The sequence below is a fragment of the Neoarius graeffei genome, chromosome 20 (genome assembly GCF_027579695.1).
Source record: "Neoarius graeffei isolate fNeoGra1 chromosome 20, fNeoGra1.pri, whole genome shotgun sequence".
NCBI lineage: Eukaryota > Metazoa > Chordata > Actinopteri > Siluriformes > Ariidae > Neoarius > Neoarius graeffei.
In genome coordinates, this window is record NC_083588.1 from 16,984,986 (window position 1) to 17,008,575 (window position 23,590).

Here is a 23,590-nt window from a genome sequence, read left to right on the forward strand (position 1 = left end):
GCCTGCAGGCTTATTTATTATAGCCCATTTAGTTAAAATAGTTTATCTAAAATGTTTATAGTTATAGTTATGTGATGGTTGTCCTCAGTGTTCGAACTATGCCGATATTTTCGGGGGGTCCCTTTTTTTCCCTGGGGGGTGCTTGCGCTTGTCTCAGAGCGTGGATCTCCAAACACATGAGAAGCCTATCTTACGCACATATCACGCGGACTCCACACCTCCACACACGCATCGCGTCTGAAGTCATAACTCATCAGGGGAAATCGTGTCCGCATTGGCATGTTCAAAAAACAACCTCGCGTCAACAATGATACCACACGCAAGAACAAAAAAACAGTCAGGCTACTCAACAACCAACCTGGCAGCAGCAGTCGTTGTCATATCGGTTTATTTTATCTTTGATGTAAACACAACACTTCGGATATGCAAATGCTTCCCGTTACACACGATTGCTATGTCAATAAACATCATTTTGCCAATATTTTAGAGACCCCCCAACATTTCCCAAATCATGTTTTCAAGGGATCTCATGTCTGTTTCAGGGGATCTCGGATCCCCCGAGTACCCCCGTAGTTCGAACACTGGTTGTCCTGATTTAGACTGGTGTGTTGTTTTTTTTTTTTTTGGGGGGGGGGTGGGGTGGGGGGGGGGTGTTGCGCGATGTTGCACCCGGGTCCAGATTAGGGCAGAACCGGCCCTGGCTACATTTCAGGTGTAGTTTGTTTTATGTATATATGTACTTGCATAGATGTGTACTTGGTCTTCCAATATGGCGACTACCGAAATCTCGCGGCGCGGTGACGTCATGCGGGATCCCTCTATAGAGTGTATTTCTGATTAGTTTAAAGTGATCTGCATTGAAAAGAACAGTGCTTTTCTTTCAAAAATAAGGAAATTACAAAGTGACCCCAAACTTTTGAACGGTAGTGTAATCTGCAATAAAACTACATATTTCCTCCTTAGTATATGACAATAGCAAGTGTGATGAACAATAAAAATAATAATGTTTCAAGTTTAAATGCTGCATTTTTGAGGGTTACCCATCATGTTTTAAGACACAAATGCAAGAAAAGTCCTCGAAAAAAATAAGTGCTGAAGATCACTGATCGATATAGTCATCACCACCAAATGATACAGTTTAAAGAATATTTGTAAAAAGTACACTTTTCAGAATGTAAATGTTTCTCAGTCACAATAAGCATATATATTACTTAATATAGAGGTACAACATTAATGACATCAACAATGTAAGCAAGACTACAAAAAAACCTAGAAAATATAATACTATTGTATCAACAGACAGAATAAGCACATATATTAAGATACTTGATTCTAGTCCCGAGCATCCTTTTCAAATCTATTGCTGAACAGTTGATGGTTAAGTGCTTTGTTCAAAGGACCAATCATGGTTCTCTCAAAGTGCTTATAATACAGAATCTTCCTAAACCCTGACAACTCTTTTGCACAACTCATTTTCAAGAATATTAAAAGGAACTTTTTCCCATGCATCATGGAATGAAGTAAAACATTTTTGACCCGATATTGACGTTAAAATATTACCAAAATTCCACGTCTATTATTAAGAGTTTAGTTTGCTTGTATGTCATTGTTTTGCTTAAACATTGTGGAAATATCCTCATCGTCAGTTAATTACAATGGGTTTGTTCATTTCCTTGTTTTTCAGATAAATGTTGGATTAGAATTTCAATTTCACTCATTTTTTACTGTGACGTTGTATGCTACAGGACCTCTGAATGTGAAGCCAAGATAGAATGTGACGTTCTCATTGCCATGAGGCACGGAGTGTATATAAAGAGCATGAACTGGGAACTTTTTCATCTTGGGGCCCTCAAGGTACACATTTCCATTCTCGGTCCAGCCAGTCACACGTTTGAGTACTCCAGCGATTTCTGGCGCTTTCCACAATTCCCCTCTGAACCATTTCATACGCCTTTCTGAAACTGAGGAAAGTTTTGTGATGTTTTCAATTTGACTCTTGTGGACAAATTTACCATATCCAACTCCATTTCCCAGGAAGAAGTGGGTGTAAATCCTCCTCCGTCTATGAGGGATATCCTTCATTCTGGTCCAGTATGTTCGCTGGAGGAATTCGAGGGCAGACAAAATTTTTTCAAATTTGTATTCCTTTTCAGGGTCATGCTCCTCTGGCCAAAACAAGATGATGTATAAGAACAGAGCGCTTGACAGGCATCTTGACAAGTCATGAGGAAAAAGGTTGCTGAGTTTTTGCAGATCACTTAGGGCAGCCAGTCTCGGTGACGTGTCTGAGACTGCACTTAAAGCAAAATGTGATGCTATGTAGTTGACAAGCTCTTCTTGACACATTTTGGCACCCACTGGATTCTTTGGATACAGTGAAATGATGTCCTCCAAAATTTTTACCTTGTCTTTCTGGTCAAGTATGGAAAAGATTGTTGTGAAGTTTCCCCCACCAAGCTTGCAAATAATCATGCGTTTTGTGAAGGGAGTCAATGTAGCTGGATTAGACGGCAAATGGGTAGGCACTGTGCTGAGTGAAGCTTCACTGAAAAACTTGCCATAAACGGAAGACTTGGTTACCAACCAATGCTTTGGGTGAATTACTGTCATCTCACAGCTTATAGAGGTTTCGTCCTCATCTGTATTTAGGTCTGTCTGGAAATAACTCAAGTCTTCTGATATCCACTCCAGTGCTGCCCGCATTGTGCCTTGGAGTCTTTTGAGTTGGCAGTGAAAGTGTTCCCATGGCTTTTCAACATCTTTGGGAATGTAGTCTGTAAGAAGGTATTTCAGGCATTCAGAATGACCATCAGTCTTGTTTGAAAACACACGAAGTGAAGATATTAGCTTTAACAAGCCGCATCCCACCTCTACGACTGCAAAAGATCCTGCATTGTTCATTGATTCAGTGTCCGCAACTGCTGCCTTCGCACATTCTTGGAAGCATTCGATTGCTTTAAGTGCCGTTTCAATGGCATCAGCTGTGTTGTTTGCCGTTTTGCGAATCTCGTCTATGGCTTTGCATTTTTTTGTGAACCATCTTCTGTACACCTGGCCTTTGGTGTCAAGAATGTAGGAGTTGTTAGGCATTTTATTTGCTGCAATGTATGCCCAACGTTCTGCCTCTTCAAATCTTTCGTGTCTGCAACAGAGACGAGCTAGTTGCTGAGCAAATAATGCATCCTTGTTGAATCTTTTATATGCTTCATTGAGAAGCTCAATTGCTTTTTCTGGCGTTTCCTTTTCTCTTACACGTTCAATGAGGGGAGAGAAAAAGCTGTCCGATTCATCACCTTTGCTAATCCTGCAGCGTCTCATGAACAATGCACGAAGGATCGTCATGTACTCATCTCTACCAAATCTGTGTTCAAAAAGTACTTCATCATGGAGAAGAGCAAGTGCAAGGTCACTTTGTTGGTGGTGACCCAAAAGCTGATGGAGAATTTCCTTAGCAACTAGTGGATGAATGATTCTGATAGATTTAATGTTGGTCCTTTCATCTCTCAAATGTATAAAGACCAGTTTGGCCTGCTCACTCAGAGAATGCTCAAATGCATGTTGTTGAAATCTGTCCACACGGATAGATAAGTCAAGAAGGGCTTCACAGTGTGACTGAGAAATGAAAGAGTTCTGAACATAGGTGTTGAGCAAAGCTACATAGCGAATGAGTTGGGTAACGACAGTTGCATGATCAATGTCTTGGAGTAAATGCAATACAAACTTCTCTACATATTTGGCAATGGTCTGACGTTCAAATTCCTCACTCATCAAGATGAATGTCAGGATGAACTCCGGCTGGAAACATTGCTCAAGTTTTTTCCGTTTACCTGCAAATTTTCTTTTCTCTTCTGCTGAAAGTTTGTGAGTCACAGAGACATTCAATAGTGGTGACCCCTTGCACAGGTCCTCTGGAGTGTGGGATCGTCTGCAGCTGAGGAGAATGAAGCATGGTATTCCCTGTCCAATTTTCTTGGTGTAGACAGCTACTCCTAATTCATTCTTCAAGTCTTCCAAATACTCTTTGTCACAATCCTCTATAAGTAAGAGTACAGGTAGGCACTTCTGTGGATCCTTTTCTTCATATTCCCGAAGTTTAACAGCATGTTCTGCAACTGTGCCAGCAGAGTAAGATGGTTTCACCACTGCACACCTTAGCTCCTTTCTTTGGTTCCAAAGAACCTGCCTTGCTACTGTACTTCCACCACTGCCCGGATGATGGTATATGTTGATGTTATCAATGGGCATCTGATCTAAACTCCATTTAAGAATGTCTCCCAGACGTCTGGTCACTTCACTGTAGGCATCTCTTTGAATCATCTCCCCAACAAAATTTTTCTCTGCAAGCCAAAAGTTCATCCATGTCACTTTTCCTCCAAGGTAAAACTCTCTCTCTATTTTTTCTTTCTCTGATTCAATGTATTCGAGGCTGGAGTCCTCACACTGGTTGACACCTAAAATCTCCAAGGAACACATCCTTTCCTCCTCACATGTCTCAAGACGGCATTCTCCTTTGACATAAACAGCTAAGTGCTTGGTTGTACGAGTGGTATTGGTCTGGATGCTCTGGAGAGTTGCATTGATGTGGCTAATTTTCATCCCTACAACACTTGAAGTGTTTACAGTTTCGTTGTCACAGGATCCAAGAGCAAACGCCTGCCATTTTTTAAAGTTCTCCGCTGATTCTGAGATGCATATGATGTCTTCATGACCTTCCATGTCGGTGAAAAACTCATAGAATGTGTTCAGAAGAGGTGTCTCAACAGGAGAAGTAAGAAGGAAGATCACAAGAAAGGTTCCTTTGGGCAAGATATCCTTGCAGATCCATGCAACGCAATCCTTGAGGAATGTCCTCCTTGTCTTAGACCAAGTATTTTCATCACAAGGCAGCTCATTACCTTTGAAATCACTTCGTCCATTACAAAATATCCAGCTTATTTGTTCAAACAAGTGGAGGTGGTTCTCAAATTCTCTGATGCTCACATCATTTGACTTTTTGTAGTCATGCATGAAATGAAGGTTCACAGCATGGTGCTTAACATATTCATGACATAACCCAGACACCATGGAATCTGGGTCAAAGTCAAACACACAGAATAACTTCATGTTTAGTAAGAAATCAATGTGTTTTAGATCTTCCTTTGAAAATGTGTTGGTGACGAGTATGTACCATTTCTCCTTTTCCATTAGTTTCTTCCCACTTGTTACAAGCATGATGAGTTTTCTTCCAAGATCTTGGCAAAGGCCTGGGCCTGTGAAACTGTGTGCTTGCTCTGCTTTTTCTCTTTGAGCATCTCTGATATGGACTGCCTGATAAAATTCACTTGCTTCAAGAACTGGTTCTGTTTTGGAGCCAACTCTGCGGTAAATTGTTTCTTTTTCAAACTCAACTTTATTGGTCTTCTCTTTGAAGTTGGGCAACTGGACAGAAAAAACCCTATTCCTCACTATACTCACAGAGGGTACAATGTCAAATTCAACTACGTAGCGTTCAACTTTGCTATTTGGGTCAAAAACCCGAATGAACTCAGGTGGTCGAATACACTGCCTGACCAGGTCACGATCAGAAGTGAGCTTGAAACTCCTTTCAATATGATCCAGTGCATCAACATACATGTCTTTTTCCTTAATGGGAATGCCAATGATTTCACCATGCACATGGCCAGAATTTTCCTTGCTGTCCATTATACCAAAGTGTATTGTACCATTTGATCTAATGTTTACGCATCCCATGGCAAATTTTAAAACTTCCCTTGCCAGCTTTGCTTGAAGTCTTTGGCGGTCTAAATTAGCAGCAGTAGTAAATGCCTTGTACTCATGACATGGTGTTATAAGATCAATGACACCTGTTTCAGGGTATAGAACATTGTGCTTCACATACATGTAGTCAATGCCCTCTTTACCAAAAGATCGTGGCTTTGAATCCCTTTTTGTTGTTGGAACAATCACTGAATCCTCTTTGTCCTCTCCTTTCTGTGGACTGCTGGTTATTGAGTTAGTCTTGATAGATGTGGCTCCTTGATCATCATTTTTAGCAGTCCTTTCGTGTGCATTATCCTTCTGCTTCTGAGCCTTTTGTACAGTACTAACTAACTTATTTCTTTGCGCAATTATCAAATGTGCTTGGCCAGATTTCATTCCAGTCTCGTTTTTCAAAAAATCCTCTGTGATTTCAATGAGGACTCGGCCATCTACTTCCTCTTCGTTAAGTTTTTTAACGTAAGTTTCTTTCACTCCTATTGAGGTTAACCATTTGCTTACCATGGACTCTGTCCATTTTTCAACTGGAGTGCTTTTAAGGTCTTCTGTAGGGAAGTAATAAATCAAATCATAACAAGGTCTGGAAAAAATAATTGGCAAGAAATGTGTGTTTTCTCAGAACTTAATACTTGCCCATTATGTCTTTTGCACAGTCACTATGCTCCAGGCTTCATCTCATGGCACCTAAAATATAATACATACTCGATTAGTATACAGTTATATACGTAAAGTATGTCTGTGAAGATTCTCAGTCATCCAGGTCATGGTAAACTGTGGGTGGTAAAAGAGAGCAACTGGACTTGCTTGAAGATTCTTGAAGACGTTTCACCTCTCATCCGAAAGGCTTCTTCAGTTCTGTCTGACTGGTAGGGAGCATCAGGTATGTATCCTCTCATGGATGAAAAGCTCATCTAAGGTGTCATTCAGTGCGTTTACATGCACATAGAGAAAATCGAATTTCTGCCATTGCTCGACTGAAATCGAAGTTCTAAATGGCATGGAAACACCTTAGCTAGGCTGAAATTGAACCGAACTTGATTTCTCGTAATCGAGCTACACGACCTAGATTGTGCGATTTTTGCCGAGCTACTTAGTGCATGTATACCCTATCGAGCTACGTAGTCCAGCTACTTACTTCAGCACTGCCCCTTCCGGAAGTGACGAGTGACGAGACCACAAGCGGGAAACACAACAGCCTCGGTCGAAAAAAAAAAAGAAAAAAAAAACCAGCCTCGGTCGGCATGACACGTCACCTTAGCCGCCCACTTTATTAGGAACACTTCTGTTCATACATACAAACTACAAACACTCTTCTTGTGAACACGGAACTGATAACTTTGTTTATACTCTTGAATAGCTCTTCATGACGACAACCGGAAGTGTACCAACACGATGGGGCGTGTAGCGCCACCTGTGGCTCGGGTGCACAATGTACCTCACACAATAGCTCGATTCCCTTGTGTGCATGTAGGATTGGATTTCTCTGGCACCCCTGCTGGGACCCTTTGCTCGATTACCGACAGCAGCTCGATTTGGATGTGCATGTAAACGTACTGAGTGAGTCATCCTGTTGGTGTGGGTCACTGGGGGCTGGTTGTGAACGGCCTCGAGAGTCGTTAGGATGATCAATGGATTGCCCATTAGGGTGATCAATGGAATGCTGATTCTCTCTGTCCTCCTGTGAGTCACTGAAAACAGCTGGGTTTTGGTGTGCATTCAGTTGTTTGGGAAGTGTGCCAAGGACTGCATTGTAGGTGGCTGATAAATGATGTCTTAGACCCCCACCTCTGTTCAGTGATGGCCGTTCCAGGTTGACAAAAATGGCTTCTTTAACTCCTCGCTCATACCAACGATCCTCTCTGGCTAAAATGCGTACGTTGCAATCCTGAAATGAGTGTCCTTTGTTGTTAAGATGAAGGTAGACAGCAGAGTCCTGGCCTGAGGAACTGGCTCTCCTGTGTTGAGCCATGCGCCTGTGAAGCGGTTGTTTTGTCTCCCCAATATACGAGTCCTCAGCTGCTCTGTCCAGTGCGAAAGCACCCCCCTCCAACCTCACCATCCAAGAAAGGAGGGCTCTTACATTGCTTCAAAGAGACCGGAACATCACCATCCTTCCTGCTGACAAAGGGAGATGCACAGTGTTGCTAAACACAGCGGACTACCACTCCAGGATGACCAGTCTCCTCAGCGACACTACCACCTATGAAACCTTGAGGCGGGACCCCACAAGTTGTTACAAAAAGAAAGTTGTTAGCTGCCTGCAACAACTAGAAAAGGACCAAGCCATCAACTGATCCCTGTACTACAGATTGTACCCTGGGGAAGCCGTTCCTCTCATATACGGACTCCCCAAGATTCACAAGGAAGGAGCTCCACTCAGACCTATCATCAGCAGTATAAACTCTGTTACTTACAACATTGGCAAATACCTAGCCACCATCCTGGCTCCTCTCGTTGGGAATACGCCACATCACGTCAAAAACTCCCAAGATTTTGCTACTAAAGTTGCGGACCTCAAACTAGACTCAGATGAAACCATGGTTTCCTACGACGTCACTTCTCTGTTCACCTGCATTCCCACCACAGAAGCAGTTGAATCTGTTAGAAAACGACTCCTTCGAGACAGCACCTCATTGGATAGAATGAACCTCGCCACGGACCAGATTTGCACCCTGCTTGACCTCTGCCTGACTACCACTTATTTCCAGTTTAATGAAAGTTTCTACAGACAGAAGCATGGATGCGCCATGGGCTCACTGGTATCCCCTATTGTGGCCAATCTTTACATGGAGGAAGTGGAACATAAAGCTTTGACCACTTTTTCAGGAGTTGCTCCCAGCCACTGGTTCAGATATGTGGATGACACCTGGGTTAAAATCAAAACCCATGAGGTGGAAGCCTTCTCTAAGCACATCAATGCAGTGGATATTAACATCAACTTCACTCGGGAGGACGTCAGTGGGAATAATCTAGCCTTCTTGGATTGTGATGTACACATTAGACAAGACAGAAGCCTGAGCATCGAGGTCTACCAGAAACCCACACACACAGACCAGTACCTACTCTTTGACTCTCACCACCCACTGGAACACAAATTGGGGTTCATTAGAACCTTGCAACACAGGGCTCAGAATTATCCCTACAACGATTGAGGGAAAAGAGAAGGAGCAGAATCACATCAAGAAAGCACTTCAGAACTGCGGGTATCCCAACTGGTCTTTCCTCAAGAGCAGAAAAAGGAACAGAACGGACAAGGAGGATAACAGGAACAAACGCAAGAACATTGTCATTCCCTACATTTCTGGTCTATCTGAGAAACTCAGGAGGATCTTCTACAAATACAACATTCCGGTACATTTCAGACCCAGTAACACTCTGAAGCAGAAACTGGTCCACCCTAAGGACAGAATACCCAGACACAAACAGGACAATGTAGTGTATGCCATTCAGTGCAGTGAGGATTGCACGGACTCGTATATTGGGGAGACAAAGCAACCACTTCACAGGCGCATGGCTCAACACAGGAGAGCCAGTTCTTCAGGCCAGGACTCTGCTGTCTACCTTCATCTTAACAACAAAGGACACTCATTTCAGGATTGCAACGTACGCATTTTAGCCAGAGAGGATCGTTGGTATGAGCGAGGAGTTAAAGAAGCCATTTTTGTCAACCTGGAACGGCCATCACTGAACAGAGGTGGGGGTCTAAGACATCATTTATCAGCCACCTACAATGCAGTCCTTGGCACACTTCCCAGACAACTGAATGCACACCAAAACCCAGCTGTTTTCAGTGACTCACAGGAGGACAGAGAGAATCGGCATTCCATTGATCATCCTAACGACTCTCGAGGCCGTTCACAACCAGCCCCCAGTGACCCACACCAACAGGATGACTCAATGACACCTTAGATGAGCTTTTCATCCATGAGAGGATAAATACCTGATGCTCCCTACCAGTCAGACAGAACTGAAGAAGCCTTTCGGATGAGAGGTGAAACGTCTTCAAGAATCTTCAAGCAAGTTCAGTTGCTCTCTTTTACCACCCACAGTATACGTAAAGTATAAACGTGGTTATATAAAAGTTATCTTTTACATTTTTGAGGTGACAGTAATGAACTAAATCCATGCTCCATCCAACATCATAACTAATTAATGATCAGTTCATCAGCTACAGTGGATATAAAAAGTTTACACCCCCCGTTAAAATGATAGGTTTTTCTGATGTGTTTAAAAAAAAAAGAGACTACGATAATTTAAAAACTTTTCCCACCTTTTAATGTGACCTATAACCTGTACAATACAATTGAAAAACAAACAAATCTGTTAAGGGGAAAAACATAAAAAAAAGTACAATAAACTGGTTGCAGAAGTGTGCACAACCTTAAACTAATACTTTGTTGAAGCACCTTTTGATTTAATTACAGCATTCAGTCTTTTTGGGTTCACACCTGCCATCAGTTAAAATGACTCTGATTAACCCCAAATAAAGTTCAGACATTTACTCAGTTGCATCCTCCAGCAAAAGCCAGTGTTCACAGAGAGCTTACAAAGCATCAAAGGGATCTCATTGTTGAAAGGTATCAGTCAGGAGAAGGGTACGAAAAAATTTCCATGACATTAGATATACCATGGAGCACAGTGAAGACAGTCATCAAGAAGTGGACAAAATACAGGACAACAGTGACATGACAGAGAATTGGACGTCCCTCCAAAATCGATGAAAAGACAAGATGAAAACTGGTCAGGGATGCTGCCAAGAGGCCTACAGCAACACTGAAGGAGCTGCAGGAATTTCTGACAAGTACTGGTTGTGTACTATATGTGACAATGATCTCCCATATTCTCCATATGTCTGGACTATGGGGTAGGGTCAAAGAAAAACATCCAGACCTGGCTAAATTTTTGGAGAAAAAAAAAAATCAACTGTCCCAAAAGCATGTGGGAAAATGTGTTGTGGTCTAATGAAACCAAGGTTGAACTTTTTGGCCACAATTCCAAAAGGTATGTTTGGCTCAAAAACACCACTGCGCATCATCAAAAGAACACTATACCCACAGTGAAGCATGGTGGTGGCAGCATCATGTTTCGGGGTTGTTTTTCTTCAGCTGGAACAGGATCTTTAGTCAACGTGGAGGGAATTATGAACAGTTCTAAATACCAGTCAATTTTGGCACAAAACCTTCAGGTGTCTGCTAGAAAGCTGAAGAAGAATTTCATCCTTCAGCATGACAATGACCCCAAAAAAGTTTTGGAATGGCCCAGCCAGAGCCCAGACCTAAATCCAATTGAAAATCTGTGGGGTGACCTGAAGAGGGCTGTGCACAAGAGATGCCCTCGCAATCTGACAGATCTGGAGCACTTTTGCAAAGATGAGTGGGCAAATATTGCCAAGTCTAGGTGTGGCAGGCTGATAGACTCCAACCCAAAAAGGCTGAATACTGTAATTAAATCAAAAGGGGCTTCAACAAAGTATTAGTTTAAGGGTGTGCATACTTATACAACCAGCTTATTGTACGTTTATGTTTTTTCCCCCTAACAGATTTGTTTGTTTTTTCAATTGTACAGGTTATAGGTCACATTAAAGGTGGGAAAAGTTTTGAAATTATTTATCGTGGTCTCATTTTTTCTTACATCAGAAAAACCTATCGTTTTAATAGGGTGTGTACACTTTTTTTTCCTATTTATTTATTTATTTATTATCCACTGTAGATTCTTGAATTATGAACAATTCATACAATTCATCCTGCTATTCAGTAGTATGAATGAAATTAACTTTTTTGAGTTTTGGGTTGTTATTGGAGTGCTATTTTATGGACATTTCAGCAAAATTAAAAGATCTTTCTACCAAAATCAGACTACATGAGTGAGGAAAATAATTGTTATTGATTGATTCATTCATATTTACTTTTTCATCATCTTTCTTGTTGCTCTTACTCATAGAACAGTGGGGCTCATTTATCTGTCAGTGACTGTGTAGGTTCATGGTAGCCTTCAAACATGGCTGCCACGGACTACAACTCCCAAGCACCACAGTGCCCTCCCTCTCCTGAACTCTGATTGGGAGTATGCCTGTTTCTAATCACTGTCCCTATATAAGCATGCCAAACACGCCAGCGTGTTGCAAAGTATCGTTTTGTGTTCTCATACCTGATCATACCGAGCTGTTCAGTTTCTTTGACCTGACTCTAGTGTATTCTGACTCCCGCTACATATTTACCAACTTTGAGACACTCTGGTTTTCCTACGACACTGATTGCATATTGACCAACCTTTTTTGCACGAACCTGACCTCAATTCTCGTCTCACTACTTGGCTTTATTCACCAGTTTGCGACGCACCCGCTCTCTCCTGCAATTGCGTCCGTAAATGCCTGCAATCTGACATTATCAAGCTGGATACAAATGGATTTATTTGTAAATCATTCATATGAACATTTACACAAGATATTTTGGTGTTTATGAAAATCTTGTAATTTCAGAAAAACTTTTGTATCCTATTTGTGCATACAAAGACTAACTTCAGTAAACTTCAGCTGATCTGCTTCAAATCAAATAATTTGCATGGATTATTGCACGTTTATACGGAGTGTATATACAGCTTAAACTGCCATTTGTTTACATTTACAGCATTTAGCAGACACCCTTATCCAGAGTGATTTACAAAACTCCTGTGTAGCCTTTTTCAAAAATATATCATGGTTTGTTCACTAGGTCAGGGACTAAGAATATCATCATGCTAAATCCTTGTATTACAATTACATGCACAAATTTAATGAACATTTTTTGAAACCCAGTCATTTCATCATATTAATGGCATTAATTTAAAAATCAGCAAATATGAAGAAAAGAAAGCAAGTCAAAACAAATCCATAAATTAGGACAAATAAGAACAGTCTTTCAATTAAGACAAATGAAATGCTGCTAAATAAAAGGAAGACCGCTGCTCTGTGCATAGCATAGGCGGTTTTAAACGGGGGCCAGGGGGGGCCAGTGCCCCTGTAAAATTGCTCCTGGCCCCTGTTGTGGCCCCTGTGCTGAACAGATAATAAGCTTTATTAATTTTGACGTGCGCTGGCTCGAAGATCGGAACTGACATGACAGAGTGTTCTACACGGACTCCTTAAAGCGCTACACGCACACTGTTACCTGCAGCAGAAAGATCAGCAGCAGCGCGAATTGTAAACTTCGGACGTGAGAGATAACAGCTGCAGCCCTGCAAGAACTAGGCTATTGCAAAGGGGCGAAGGTAAGGAAAATTATTCAATTTTGTAACATCAGTGTTTGCACATATCCGTGTTTTACTGTTGTTGTTCACTACAATAATAAATCCGTTTTATTGCGCTTTCTTAAAAGTGCGTTGCACAGCAATAAGTAGCCTAACTTAATATTTTTGGGAAATGGGTAAAACAACCGACAATGTTTAACCTTCTTGTAAAACTCGAATGGCCTTGTGATATGTAGAGGCTACATTCCTCTCCGTTTACTTTTTAGTATAGGCCTACTGTAGGCTATCATCATGGAAAGGAGCAAGAAGGACATTATGTCCTTTTTTGCTCCTGTTGGCAAAAAGCAACATAGAGAGAGTAAGGAAGATGAAGATTATGAAAGAGGAGAGAGAGCCAGAGGTGGAGAGAGAGCCAGAGGTGGTGGTTGGAGAGGTGGAAAGTGAGGCATCTGAAAGGCAATCTGAGAGTGAGGATGAAGACATTCAGGATCAGATTGAGGGACAGAATGAGGGACAACCCAACGAGTCATTGGGACAACCAGATTCACCATGCATATCAAGTACAGCACCATCAGGTTTGTGATGTTGAACAAATGCATGTGTGTGAGCAGTGTTGGCCTACAATTCATATAGCCTACCCTGAAAGTGTGAAGTCTGAATAATAATTAATAAATATAAAATATAAATAATAGATATAATAATAAATTAATAAATGAATAATGATAAATAAATGTTGTTCTCAGTAGCACTCTCATATTTACTGTATTCATCTTTCTCCAGATATCAGCAAGTGCTTGGACGACACTCCAGTGTAGCCACATCTGAAGAAAAGATTCATTGTATGCAAAAATAGAAATCTTATTGTACAAAAAAGAGAAACATGGTTTTAAGATTTATTGAGCACAATTTATTTTATGTTTAGGCTATTGAGACAGAATGTTTATCTCATTGTATTTATCTCATCTCATCTCATTATCTGTAGCCGCTTTATCCTGTTCTACAGGGTCGCAAGCAAGCTGGAGCCTATCCCAGCTGACTACGGGCGAAAGGCGGGGTACACCCTGGACAAGTCGCCAGGTCATCACAGGGCTGACACATAGACACAGACAACCATTCACACTCACATTCACACCTACGGTCAATTTAGAGTCACCAGTTAACCTAACCTGCATGTCTTTGGACTGTGGGGGAAACCGGAGCACCCGGAGGAAACCCACGCGGACACGGGGAGAACATGCAAACTCCGCACAGAAAGGCCCTTGCCGGCCACGGGGCTCGAACCCGGACCTTCTTGCTGTGAGGCGACAGCGCTAACCACTACATCACTGTGCCACCTCATTGTATTTATGCTCAATGTATTTTGTTTTGGTTTTAAATAAACTAAACTAAACATTTTGAACGCTTAAATATTGCCATGTTTTGTCCATATGTGCCCCCCTGAAAAAACACTGGCCCCACCTCGGCCCCCCTAGTAATTTTGGTCTAGAACCACCACTGGTGCATAGCCATAAGCCAGTGCAAACAGTTTGGCTGATGGGGCAGCCTCCAAACATGGCCTCTCCGGACTATGCTTCCCAAGCGACACAGCCTCCCTCATCTCCCGAATACTAAGAAGTGCACCTGTTTCCCATTACCCCAGTAATCACCTCCCTATATAAGCTCAGTAAACACTGACACTAGTTGCAAAGTATTGTTTTGTGTCTGCATACCTGATCACACCAAGCCTTCTCTTCCAGTTTTGACCTCCTGTGACTTTGACCACTTTTCCTGTGTTTACTTTGACTCTGTTTTCTCATCTAATCTTTGACACGCCGTTTGTACAGCGACTGACCCTAGCCCGTTTCCGACTACGTCTTCTGATTGCTGTTTTGGAGTTGGTTAACAGTTAGTGACGCACCTGCTCTCTCCTGCGTTTGCATCTATAAGTGCTTGCACCCTGATAGGATACCTCACCTGCAATGGATGCAGCAAAGGAAGCCAAGCAAACTGCTCTCAATGCTCAGGGGCAATTGTTAGGAGAGCACCAGCAAATGTTAAGCAAACTTAACACCAGAATGTCACAGTTAACAGCTGTTGTCTCGCAGGCCATCCTGACACACCCCCTCATCCTCCACTAGTGCTGCCATGATGGTTTCTCGACCAGAAAGGTACCCCGGAGAAGTTTCGGACTGTAAAGGGTTTCGTCTTCAGTGTTTGTTATACTTCACAACCAAATTACTTCACGGTACTTTGCGACAGAGGAGCAAAAAATTGCCCAATTCCTCAATCTCCTCACAGGCAAGGCAATGAAGTGGGCTAGAGCTGTTTGGGCATGTGGGGGTGAACACACCTCCTCTTACGACCATTTTATCGAACTGTTAAAATGGAGTTTTTGATTATCAGCCTGAGGGTGTCGAAGTAGGAGAAAAACTACTCACAATCTGGCAGGGGGAGAGGAGAGTGGCCGAATATGCCCTGGAGTTCTGCATGCTGGCAGCAGGAAGTGGGTGGAACAAGCCAGCCTTAAAGGCCACTTTTCAACAGGGACTACGCCCCAAGGTTCTCACCGAACTGGCATGCTGTGACGAGCAACTCACTCTCTACTCCCTCATCGACTTGACTATCCATTTAGATCATCTACTTTGCAACAGACCCTTGTTGCAACCCTTGCCAGCTCTTCCACCTATTCCACAATCCCCGACTTCAATGGAGGTCTCCCATGCTCGCCTGCAATGCTCAGAGAAGGACAGGAGACGTCATGAGGGGTTGTGTTTTTATTGCAGTGAACCAGGCTAAGTGCCCAGTTCGCCCACCTAACCCTAGAAGGGAGGCTCCCCCCAGCAAAGAGACCCGTATCTCCAGCCCGGTGAGTCACAAACCAATTCACACACCACATTCTCTCAAGATTTGTTATACTGTTAAAGCTCCCAGACTCAACCCATGTTCTCTCTGACTTCATAGACTCTGGGGCAGAAGGTAACCTCATCAGTCTATAGGTTGACCAGAGGTACAACCTGCCCATGGAGGAGCTCCAGTGAACAGTGAATCCCAAGGCCATTGATGGGGGTCCCATCGGTGAAGGGCTCATTACAACATGCACTTCACCTCTCGAAATCTAGATTGGGGCCCTTCATGTTGAACATATCCCCTTGCTAGTCACTCACACAGCACAACTTGCCATAATTCTGGGTTTCCCTTGGCTCCAGCTTCACAATCTCCTAGCAACACAGATAAATTCTACAATGGTCTCCATATCCTGCTTTTAGAACCATTTACAACTTCTGCAAGTCACCCTTTCATCCACATCTGTAAAGAGCCTGTCGCCAAGAGGCATCAACACTGTTCCCTCCTGTTATCATGAACTTGGAGGAGTTTTCAGTAAGGGTAAGACAAGTGGCCTATGCCTTCATCAAGCCTATGACTGTGCCATAGACCTTCTCCCAGGCACGACACCACCTTGTAATCACATATATCCTCTGTCCATCACTGAGCAAGCTGCCATGGAGGAGTATGTACAAGAAGCATTACAACAGGGGTACATTAGACCATCTGCATCCCTAGCCTCAGTGAGTTTCTTTTTTTGGAGAAGAAGGGGGGGGGGCTTCACCCATGCATCAATTACTGAGGTCTTAAACCAGATCACAGTAAAATACCTTTACCCACTTCCTTTAGTACCATCAGCCTTACACTACGTTCAGACTGCAACCTGAAACGACCCATATCCGATTTGTTGTGAAATCCGATTTTTTTGTTAGGCCGTTCACATTACCAATTATATGAGACTTGTATGCGATCTCCAATATGAACGGAAAACGACCCAAAAGTGTCCCGCATGCGCAAATTGACACATAATAAGCACATCTACGTAATACGTAAACAAAAAAAAAGCACACTCTTCAAGTTTAATGATTTCTTTTTTTTGTTTGTTTAATTATCTGGTTAGTGTTAAAGTGTGAGGTCTCGTGTGTGTTTTTGTTTCTGAACTGAAATGAAAACGTGTAGCCTGGTAACGAGGGTTGACTCCTAAATGTCTCTCTAATTTCTATATAAGTGCACTACATGTTACTAGGAAGTAATGGATTTTTAAACTCTATATAGTGCACTCGAGCTTCAGTAGGCAGTCATTTGGGATATGGCCACTGTATTACCAAACTCTTAATTCAGGCTTAATAATTTGCACATATTTATTTCGTCATATTAATAAACTTTTTCTACATTTTTATAAATATTTATTTAGATTGTTTATAGCCAGCTGAATTCTGCAACTTCTCTCAGCGCTGGCTCAAGGTGCATAAACACCAGTGCAGTTTGCTATGGAGATGAGGCGAGACCTGGCGATGTGGTTTTTGTGGTGGCGGCGGAACTCACAGAATAATCTGATTAATGTGGGCAGCAGAGTAATGAGACCGAAGGTGTCAAATTACTGGAAATTTCCAGAACAATCTTATAATCTTGTAATACAGGATGGTTTAAGTTATAAATCAGTTATAGAAACTGTTTTATTTAATCAGGCTAACAGATAAACATCCAGGTCCCTACCAAATCCACCATTAGCTTGATCAATTCTATAAAAGTCTATTTAAATTCTGAAAACTGTACAAATGTTGTTGTTTTCCACCAAAGAGGAGGGATTAGCCAACGCAGAATAGTGACGTTTGTCTCTTGTTGATGACGTGTAGGTCGCATGAATGCAACCTGTCCGGTCAGACTGCAGTCACATGTGAAAATATCGGATATGCATCGGATTTAGGACCATATATCCAAGCGGCCTGGGTCGCATGTGAAAAAATCGGATCTGTGTCGTTCAGATTGTCAATAACAAATCGGATACAGGTCGCATATGGGCAAAAAAATCAGATATGGGTCGTTTCAGGGTGCAGTCTGAACGTAGTCTTAGAACAGTTAAGGTCAGCTCGAATCTTCACCAAGCTGAACCTTCGAAGCGCATATAACTTGGTAAGGATTTGTGAGGGTGACGAGTGGAAGACCACCTTTTGTATGACGTCTGGGCACTTCAAATATTGTGTAATGCCTTATGGACTTTCTTGTGCTCCCAGTATCTTCCAATGTCTGATCAACAACGTCCTCGGAGACATACTGGGATGCTATGTGACTTGCGTATTTACAGGATATCCTGATCTACTCCCCCGATGAAAGTTCTCACCATGAACACGTTAGGTCAGTGCTCGCTCGATTATTAGAAAACCACCTCTCTGTTTAAAGCAGAAAAATGTAAATTTCATGTCCACCAGAGCTCCCTCTGCACTGATTTAACAAGGAATGAGTAAGCATGGACAACAGCAAAGTCTCTACGGTCACCTCCTGGCTCGCACCAACCATCGTAAAGGAACTGCAACGCTTCCTGGGGTCCGCTAATTTCTATCACCGCTTCATCCTTGGTTTCAGTATGATCACCACAGCCCTGCTGAAAAAAGGTCCGCGATATCTCGAATGGAACCCAGCCACCAAAGAAGCCTTCAAACAGCTTAAGGCAACTTTCACATCAGCCCCCATTCTCAGGCACCCAGACCCGACTCAGCTGTTCACCGTGGATGTAGATGCCTCTGAGACAGGAGTAGGAAGGGTGCTATTTCAACACTTCGGGGAGAAGACCAAGCTACAGCCCGTAGCCTTTTTCTTGAAGAAACTCACCCCAGCCGAGCAGAACTACGACATTGGAAATTGGGAACCTCTAGCTATCAGACTAGCCCTTGAAGAGTGGAGACCGTGGCTGGAGGGTGCCACACATCCATTCACCATCCTCACAGACCATAAAAATCTCGAGTATCTCAAATCTTGTTGAAAACAGCTAAACGTCTAAATGCCCGCCAAGCCAGATGGGCACTCTTCACCCGATTCCAATTCACTATTTCATATCATCCAGGTCACAAAGCAGATGCCCTCTCCAGAATCCACACCGACTCTAACAACAGTCCAGAGCCCACGCCAATCCTGAGTGCTTTGTGCATGCTATTACACGAGAGGTGGATAAAGAGAGAGCACAGGCCCAACCTCCAAATCCTCCTGAGAGCTGTCCTCCTGGGCTCATGTATGTGCCTCCCCAATTTTGAGGTCAACTCATCACCTGGGTCCACAGATCCTTTGCCATGGGGCACCCTAGCAGTCAATGTGCTTATCAGTTCTTCTGGAATAAGTATTGGTGGGAGAACATGGTCTCAGAAATAAATCACTTTGTTTCATCCTGTTCCACCTGTGCCCAAGCCAAGGTACCCTGGGCTCTGCCTGCAGGAAAACTCTGTCTGCTCCCAGTACCTCAACGACCCTGGTCACATATCGCCATAGATTTCATCACTGACCTACCTCAATTCCAAGGTAATACAGTCATCCTGGTTGTCATCAATTGCTTCTCCAAAGCACTCAAGCTCATTCTTCTGTCCAGCTTACCCACTGCATTCGAAACCACAGAACTCCTATTCACACACGTCTTCAGATATTATGGTATCCCTGAAGACATCGTTAGTGACCGGGGCTCCCAGGTCATCTTCAGGGTTTGGGCCAAGTTTATGGATAGATTGGGGGTTTCCGTAAGCTTAACTCCAGGGTATCACCCTTAGTCCAACGGCCAGGTGGAACACGCAAACCAGGAGGTCAGGTGTTTTCTCAGAATCTTCTATATGAAGAACCAAAAAGATTCGGCACAATTCCTTCCTTGGGCAGAATACGCCCAGAACTCCCTTAAGCACTCAGCCACCCAGCTAACATCTTTTCAGTGCATCCTTGGTTATCAGCCACCTCTCTTCCCATGGGACAACTCCCCAATGCAGATCCTGGCTGTCGACTCCTGGTTCAAGAGGCGCGAACAGGTGTGGGAGGGAGTTCACCAGTGGCTGGAACTGGTAACCAGCAAGTACAAGCAGTACACAGATAAACACCGAAGGGAGACTTCTGAATATGCCCAAGGCAACCGAGTATGGATGTCTACAATAGATCTATGAGAACCCAACTCATGCTGGAAGCACCAAGCCCGATACAATGGTCCATTTAAAATTATCCGTAAGATCTATGCGGTCTCGTACAAACTGGAACTCCCACCTCACTGCAGGATGGCACCCACGTTCCATGCGTCATGCCTGAAATCCGCCATCCAAGGTCTCCTAGCAACTAACAAGCCCATTAGAAAACCTCCCCTCTCCCTGGAAATGGAGGAAGACCCTATATACCAAGTGCATAAGATCCTCAAGTCCTGGCATAGACAAAGGACAATTAGAGTACCTAGTAGACTGGGAGGAATACGGCCTGGAGGAATGCAGCCGGGTGAATTCAAAGAACATTCTAGACCCACTCCTCACCCAGGAATTCCACACACAACACCCCGGCAAATCGGCACCAAGAACGGAAATCATTCCCAGAGTGAGTGCCTCGGAGGGTTCTGTCAGTAATGGCGCTGAAAACCTGAGTTTGGAGCAGCCTCCAAACATGGCTGCTCTGGACTACACTTCCCAAGCACCACAGCGCCCTTTATCTCCCGAATATTAGGAAGTGCACCTGTTTCCCATTTCCCCAGTAATCCCCTCCCTATATAAGCTCAGTAAACACTGACGCTAGTTGCGAAGTATCGTTCTGTGTCTGCGTACCTGATCATACTAAGCCTTATCTTTCAGTTCTGACTACCTGTGACTTTGACCACTTTTCCCATGTTTATTTTTGACTGTTTTCTCACCTAATCTCTGACATGCCATTTGTGCATTAATTGACCCTAGCCCGTCCCCGACTATACCTTCTGATTACTGATTTGGTTACCAGTTTGCGACGCACCCGCTCTCCCCGTGTTTGCATCTGTAAGTGCCTGCACCCTGACCGATGGATAATTTAGAGCAGGACTTTTCAAAGTGTGGGGAGCGCCTCCCCAGGGGGTGCCAGAGTTCTTCGGGGGGGCGCAATGTGAGAAAAAATAAACCAGAATAAGTTATTATTGCGGACATTTAGCGAACTTCAGCTAGCCTTTGCCAGAGACAAAATGGATCGATTTTTAGTACCTAAAGCTACAGTGAGTGAGGAGACAGAGTCTGGGCCAAGCAAAAAAAGAAGGAAGTATGACCACGATTATTTAAAGTTGGGATTTTCATGGACTGGATCTGAAGATGCTCCACTGCCACAGTGTGTTGTCTGCCAAGAAGTGCTAGCTAATGGTGCTATGAGATGTTTAAAATGTGTAAAACAAGATGTTTTTAATAAAAAAGCACAAATGTTTAAAATGTGTAAAAAAAAAAGATGTTTTAAAAAGCACAAATGTTTAAAATGTGTACAAAAGATGTTTTAAAAAGCACAGATGTTTAAAATGTGTAAAAAAAAGATGTTTTAAAAAAGCAGCACAGATGTTTAAAATGTGTAAAAGAAAAAAATAATGTGTACAACAACCATTTTTTTTTAAATACGAATGGAACATTAAGTATAGCAACAACAAAAATTGTAAGGGGGCGCTGTTGTTTATTTGCTCTCTGAGGGGGGGCTGACTCTCCCACACTTTGAAAACCCCTGATTTAGAGCATGCTGTGCTTATGAGGGAATTGATATTTAGAGACCAATATTATTTCAGACGGTCACCGAACGACAGAAGACAATTTTAAAATAGCCCCATTTCCCTGTGTGAGGTGCTTGGGTAGCTATGATCTCCTGGGTACAGTGTATATAGCTTTTATTTTATTTTTTAACCCCCCGTTTTCATGTCACCTCACTTACCTCACACCTAATTCACATTTTCTTTAAATTGTCTCAAATGTTGGCCTTTTCATCTGCTGTTACACAGCTAAATAATATTTTTATTGGCGTAGATGTGAATCAAAGTAACTGCCACTTATTCCTCTGAGAAAATCTTTTTCTTTGGCTACGTTTACACTAGACCGTATCTGTCTCGTTTTCTTCGCGGATGCACTGTCCGTTTACATTAAACCGCCTGGAAATGCCTGGAAACGGGAATCCGCCAGCATCCACGTATTCAATCCAGATCGTGTCTGATCCGGTGCTGTGTAAACATTCAAAATACGCGGATACGCTGTGCTGAGCTCTAGCTGGCGTCTCATTGGACAACGTCACTGTGACATCCACCTTCCTGATTCGCTGGCATTGGTCATGTGACACGACTGCTGAAAAACGGCGCGGACTTCCGCCTTGTATCACCTTTCGTTAAAGAGTATAAAAGTATGAAAATACTGCAAATACTGATGCAAATACTGCCCATTGTGTAGTTATGATTGTCTTTAGGCTTGCCATCCTTCCACTTGCAAGTGGTAAGTGATGTGCGCTGGGATCACACACACAGCGGCTCAGTCCCGAATCACAGCTTGTTCACTTCACTCGCGCGCTGTGTGAGCTGCGCAGGGCCGGAGTGCGCACCCTCCAGAGGGCACTCGCTGTTCAGGGCGGAGTGATTTGGAGCGCAGGATGCCTGCGGAGCTGAGCGTATCCGTGTATTGGCGTTGCTATGTGCACGGCTAACGGTTTTGTGTAAACGCGAATCGTTTTAAGAACATTAATCTGATGATCCGCTGATTCGACGTAATGTAAACGTAGCCTTTCACAGTTTATTAACCATTTTGTGTGTCAAGCCTTCTTTGCACTTTACCTTCATAGAGCTTTGTGGCTGTCACTCAATGCTAATAGGTCGAGTCAGAATGGTTTGTACTTTACAGGCAATTGGCAGTCATCATGACAAATGAGTACAAAGAAAATAAGCATTACTGAAAGTTTCGCAAATCTGCTGCAACATTTTTAGTTCGTTTTGGCTTACCAAACATTAAAACAAAATTCAATAAAGAACTAATAAATGAGACCCATTGTCAGATACATCTCAGTGCAGAAGTGTAGAAACATTACAATTATACTCACCTTTAATCTAACAAATGCTTTCAGTTACAGAGAAAATGAACAGAAAATGAAGATTAACCTTTGTAGGAATTAATTACTTACTTAAGTAAAAGAGAACTCCATGCGGTTCACTCACGATGACTCATCTGCAAACAGGACACACCAGGACCTACGGTAAATGGATGGTCGGATGTTTGAGCTCACAGTACAGCAATAATAAATAAACCAAATTTTGCATAAAACATCAGCCTTGCATCAATAGGCATGTTATATTTGAAATTGTGTGTGTGCGTGCGTGTGTGTGTGTAAAAGAAACATACACACTTGTAGTTGCTACATATTGACACCCAGAATACGTTTTTTACCAACACACAGAACATTTTTAGGAAGTGAGGACATTTTAGCTGGTCCTCACTTTTTCAAAGGGCTGTTTGAGGGTTAAGACTTAGTTTTAGGGTTCAGGTTAGAATTACATTTAGGTTAGGGTAAGGGGCTGGGAAATGCATTACATCGATGAGTCCCCACAGACAGTATGTTTACATGCACATCCAAATCGAGCTGCTGTCGGTAATCGAGCAAAGGGTCCCAGCAGGGGTGCCAGAGAAATCCAATCCTACATGCACACAAGGGAATCGAGCTATTGTGTGAGGTACATTGTGCACCCGAGCCACAGGTGGCGCTACATGCCCCATCGTGTTGGTACACTTCCGGTTGTCGTCATGAAGAAGAGCTATTCAAGAGCAGTGTTGCCAGATTGGGCGGTTTTCCGCCTAATTGGGCTGTTTTAAGTGCATTTTGGCGGGTT

The 23,590-nt window shown here is 43.0% G+C and overlaps 1 protein-coding gene across 3 annotated transcripts in view; it reads right to left on the reverse strand.

The window, feature by feature from the left end:
* Window positions 1-638: 638 nt before the first annotated feature.
* The window catches only part of LOC132868456 (sterile alpha motif domain-containing protein 9-like), a 50,199-nt gene continuing 27,247 nt past the window's right edge, over window positions 639-23,590 (reverse strand). The window contains exons 2-4 of one of the 3 annotated variants that reach the window (XM_060901346.1): window positions 22,888-22,931; window positions 6,391-6,441; window positions 639-6,302 (exon numbers count right to left, since the gene is read on the reverse strand). In XM_060901346.1, the coding sequence (XP_060757329.1) occupies window positions 1,711-6,302; window positions 6,391-6,394 (4,596 nt within the window). In that variant the 5' untranslated portion in view covers window positions 6,395-6,441; window positions 22,888-22,931 and the 3' untranslated portion in view covers window positions 639-1,710. Of the gene's footprint in view, window positions 6,303-6,390; window positions 6,442-22,887; window positions 22,955-23,590 lie in introns of all 3 variants that reach the window. The other 2 variants (XM_060901347.1, XM_060901345.1) reach the window with 2 other exon arrangements.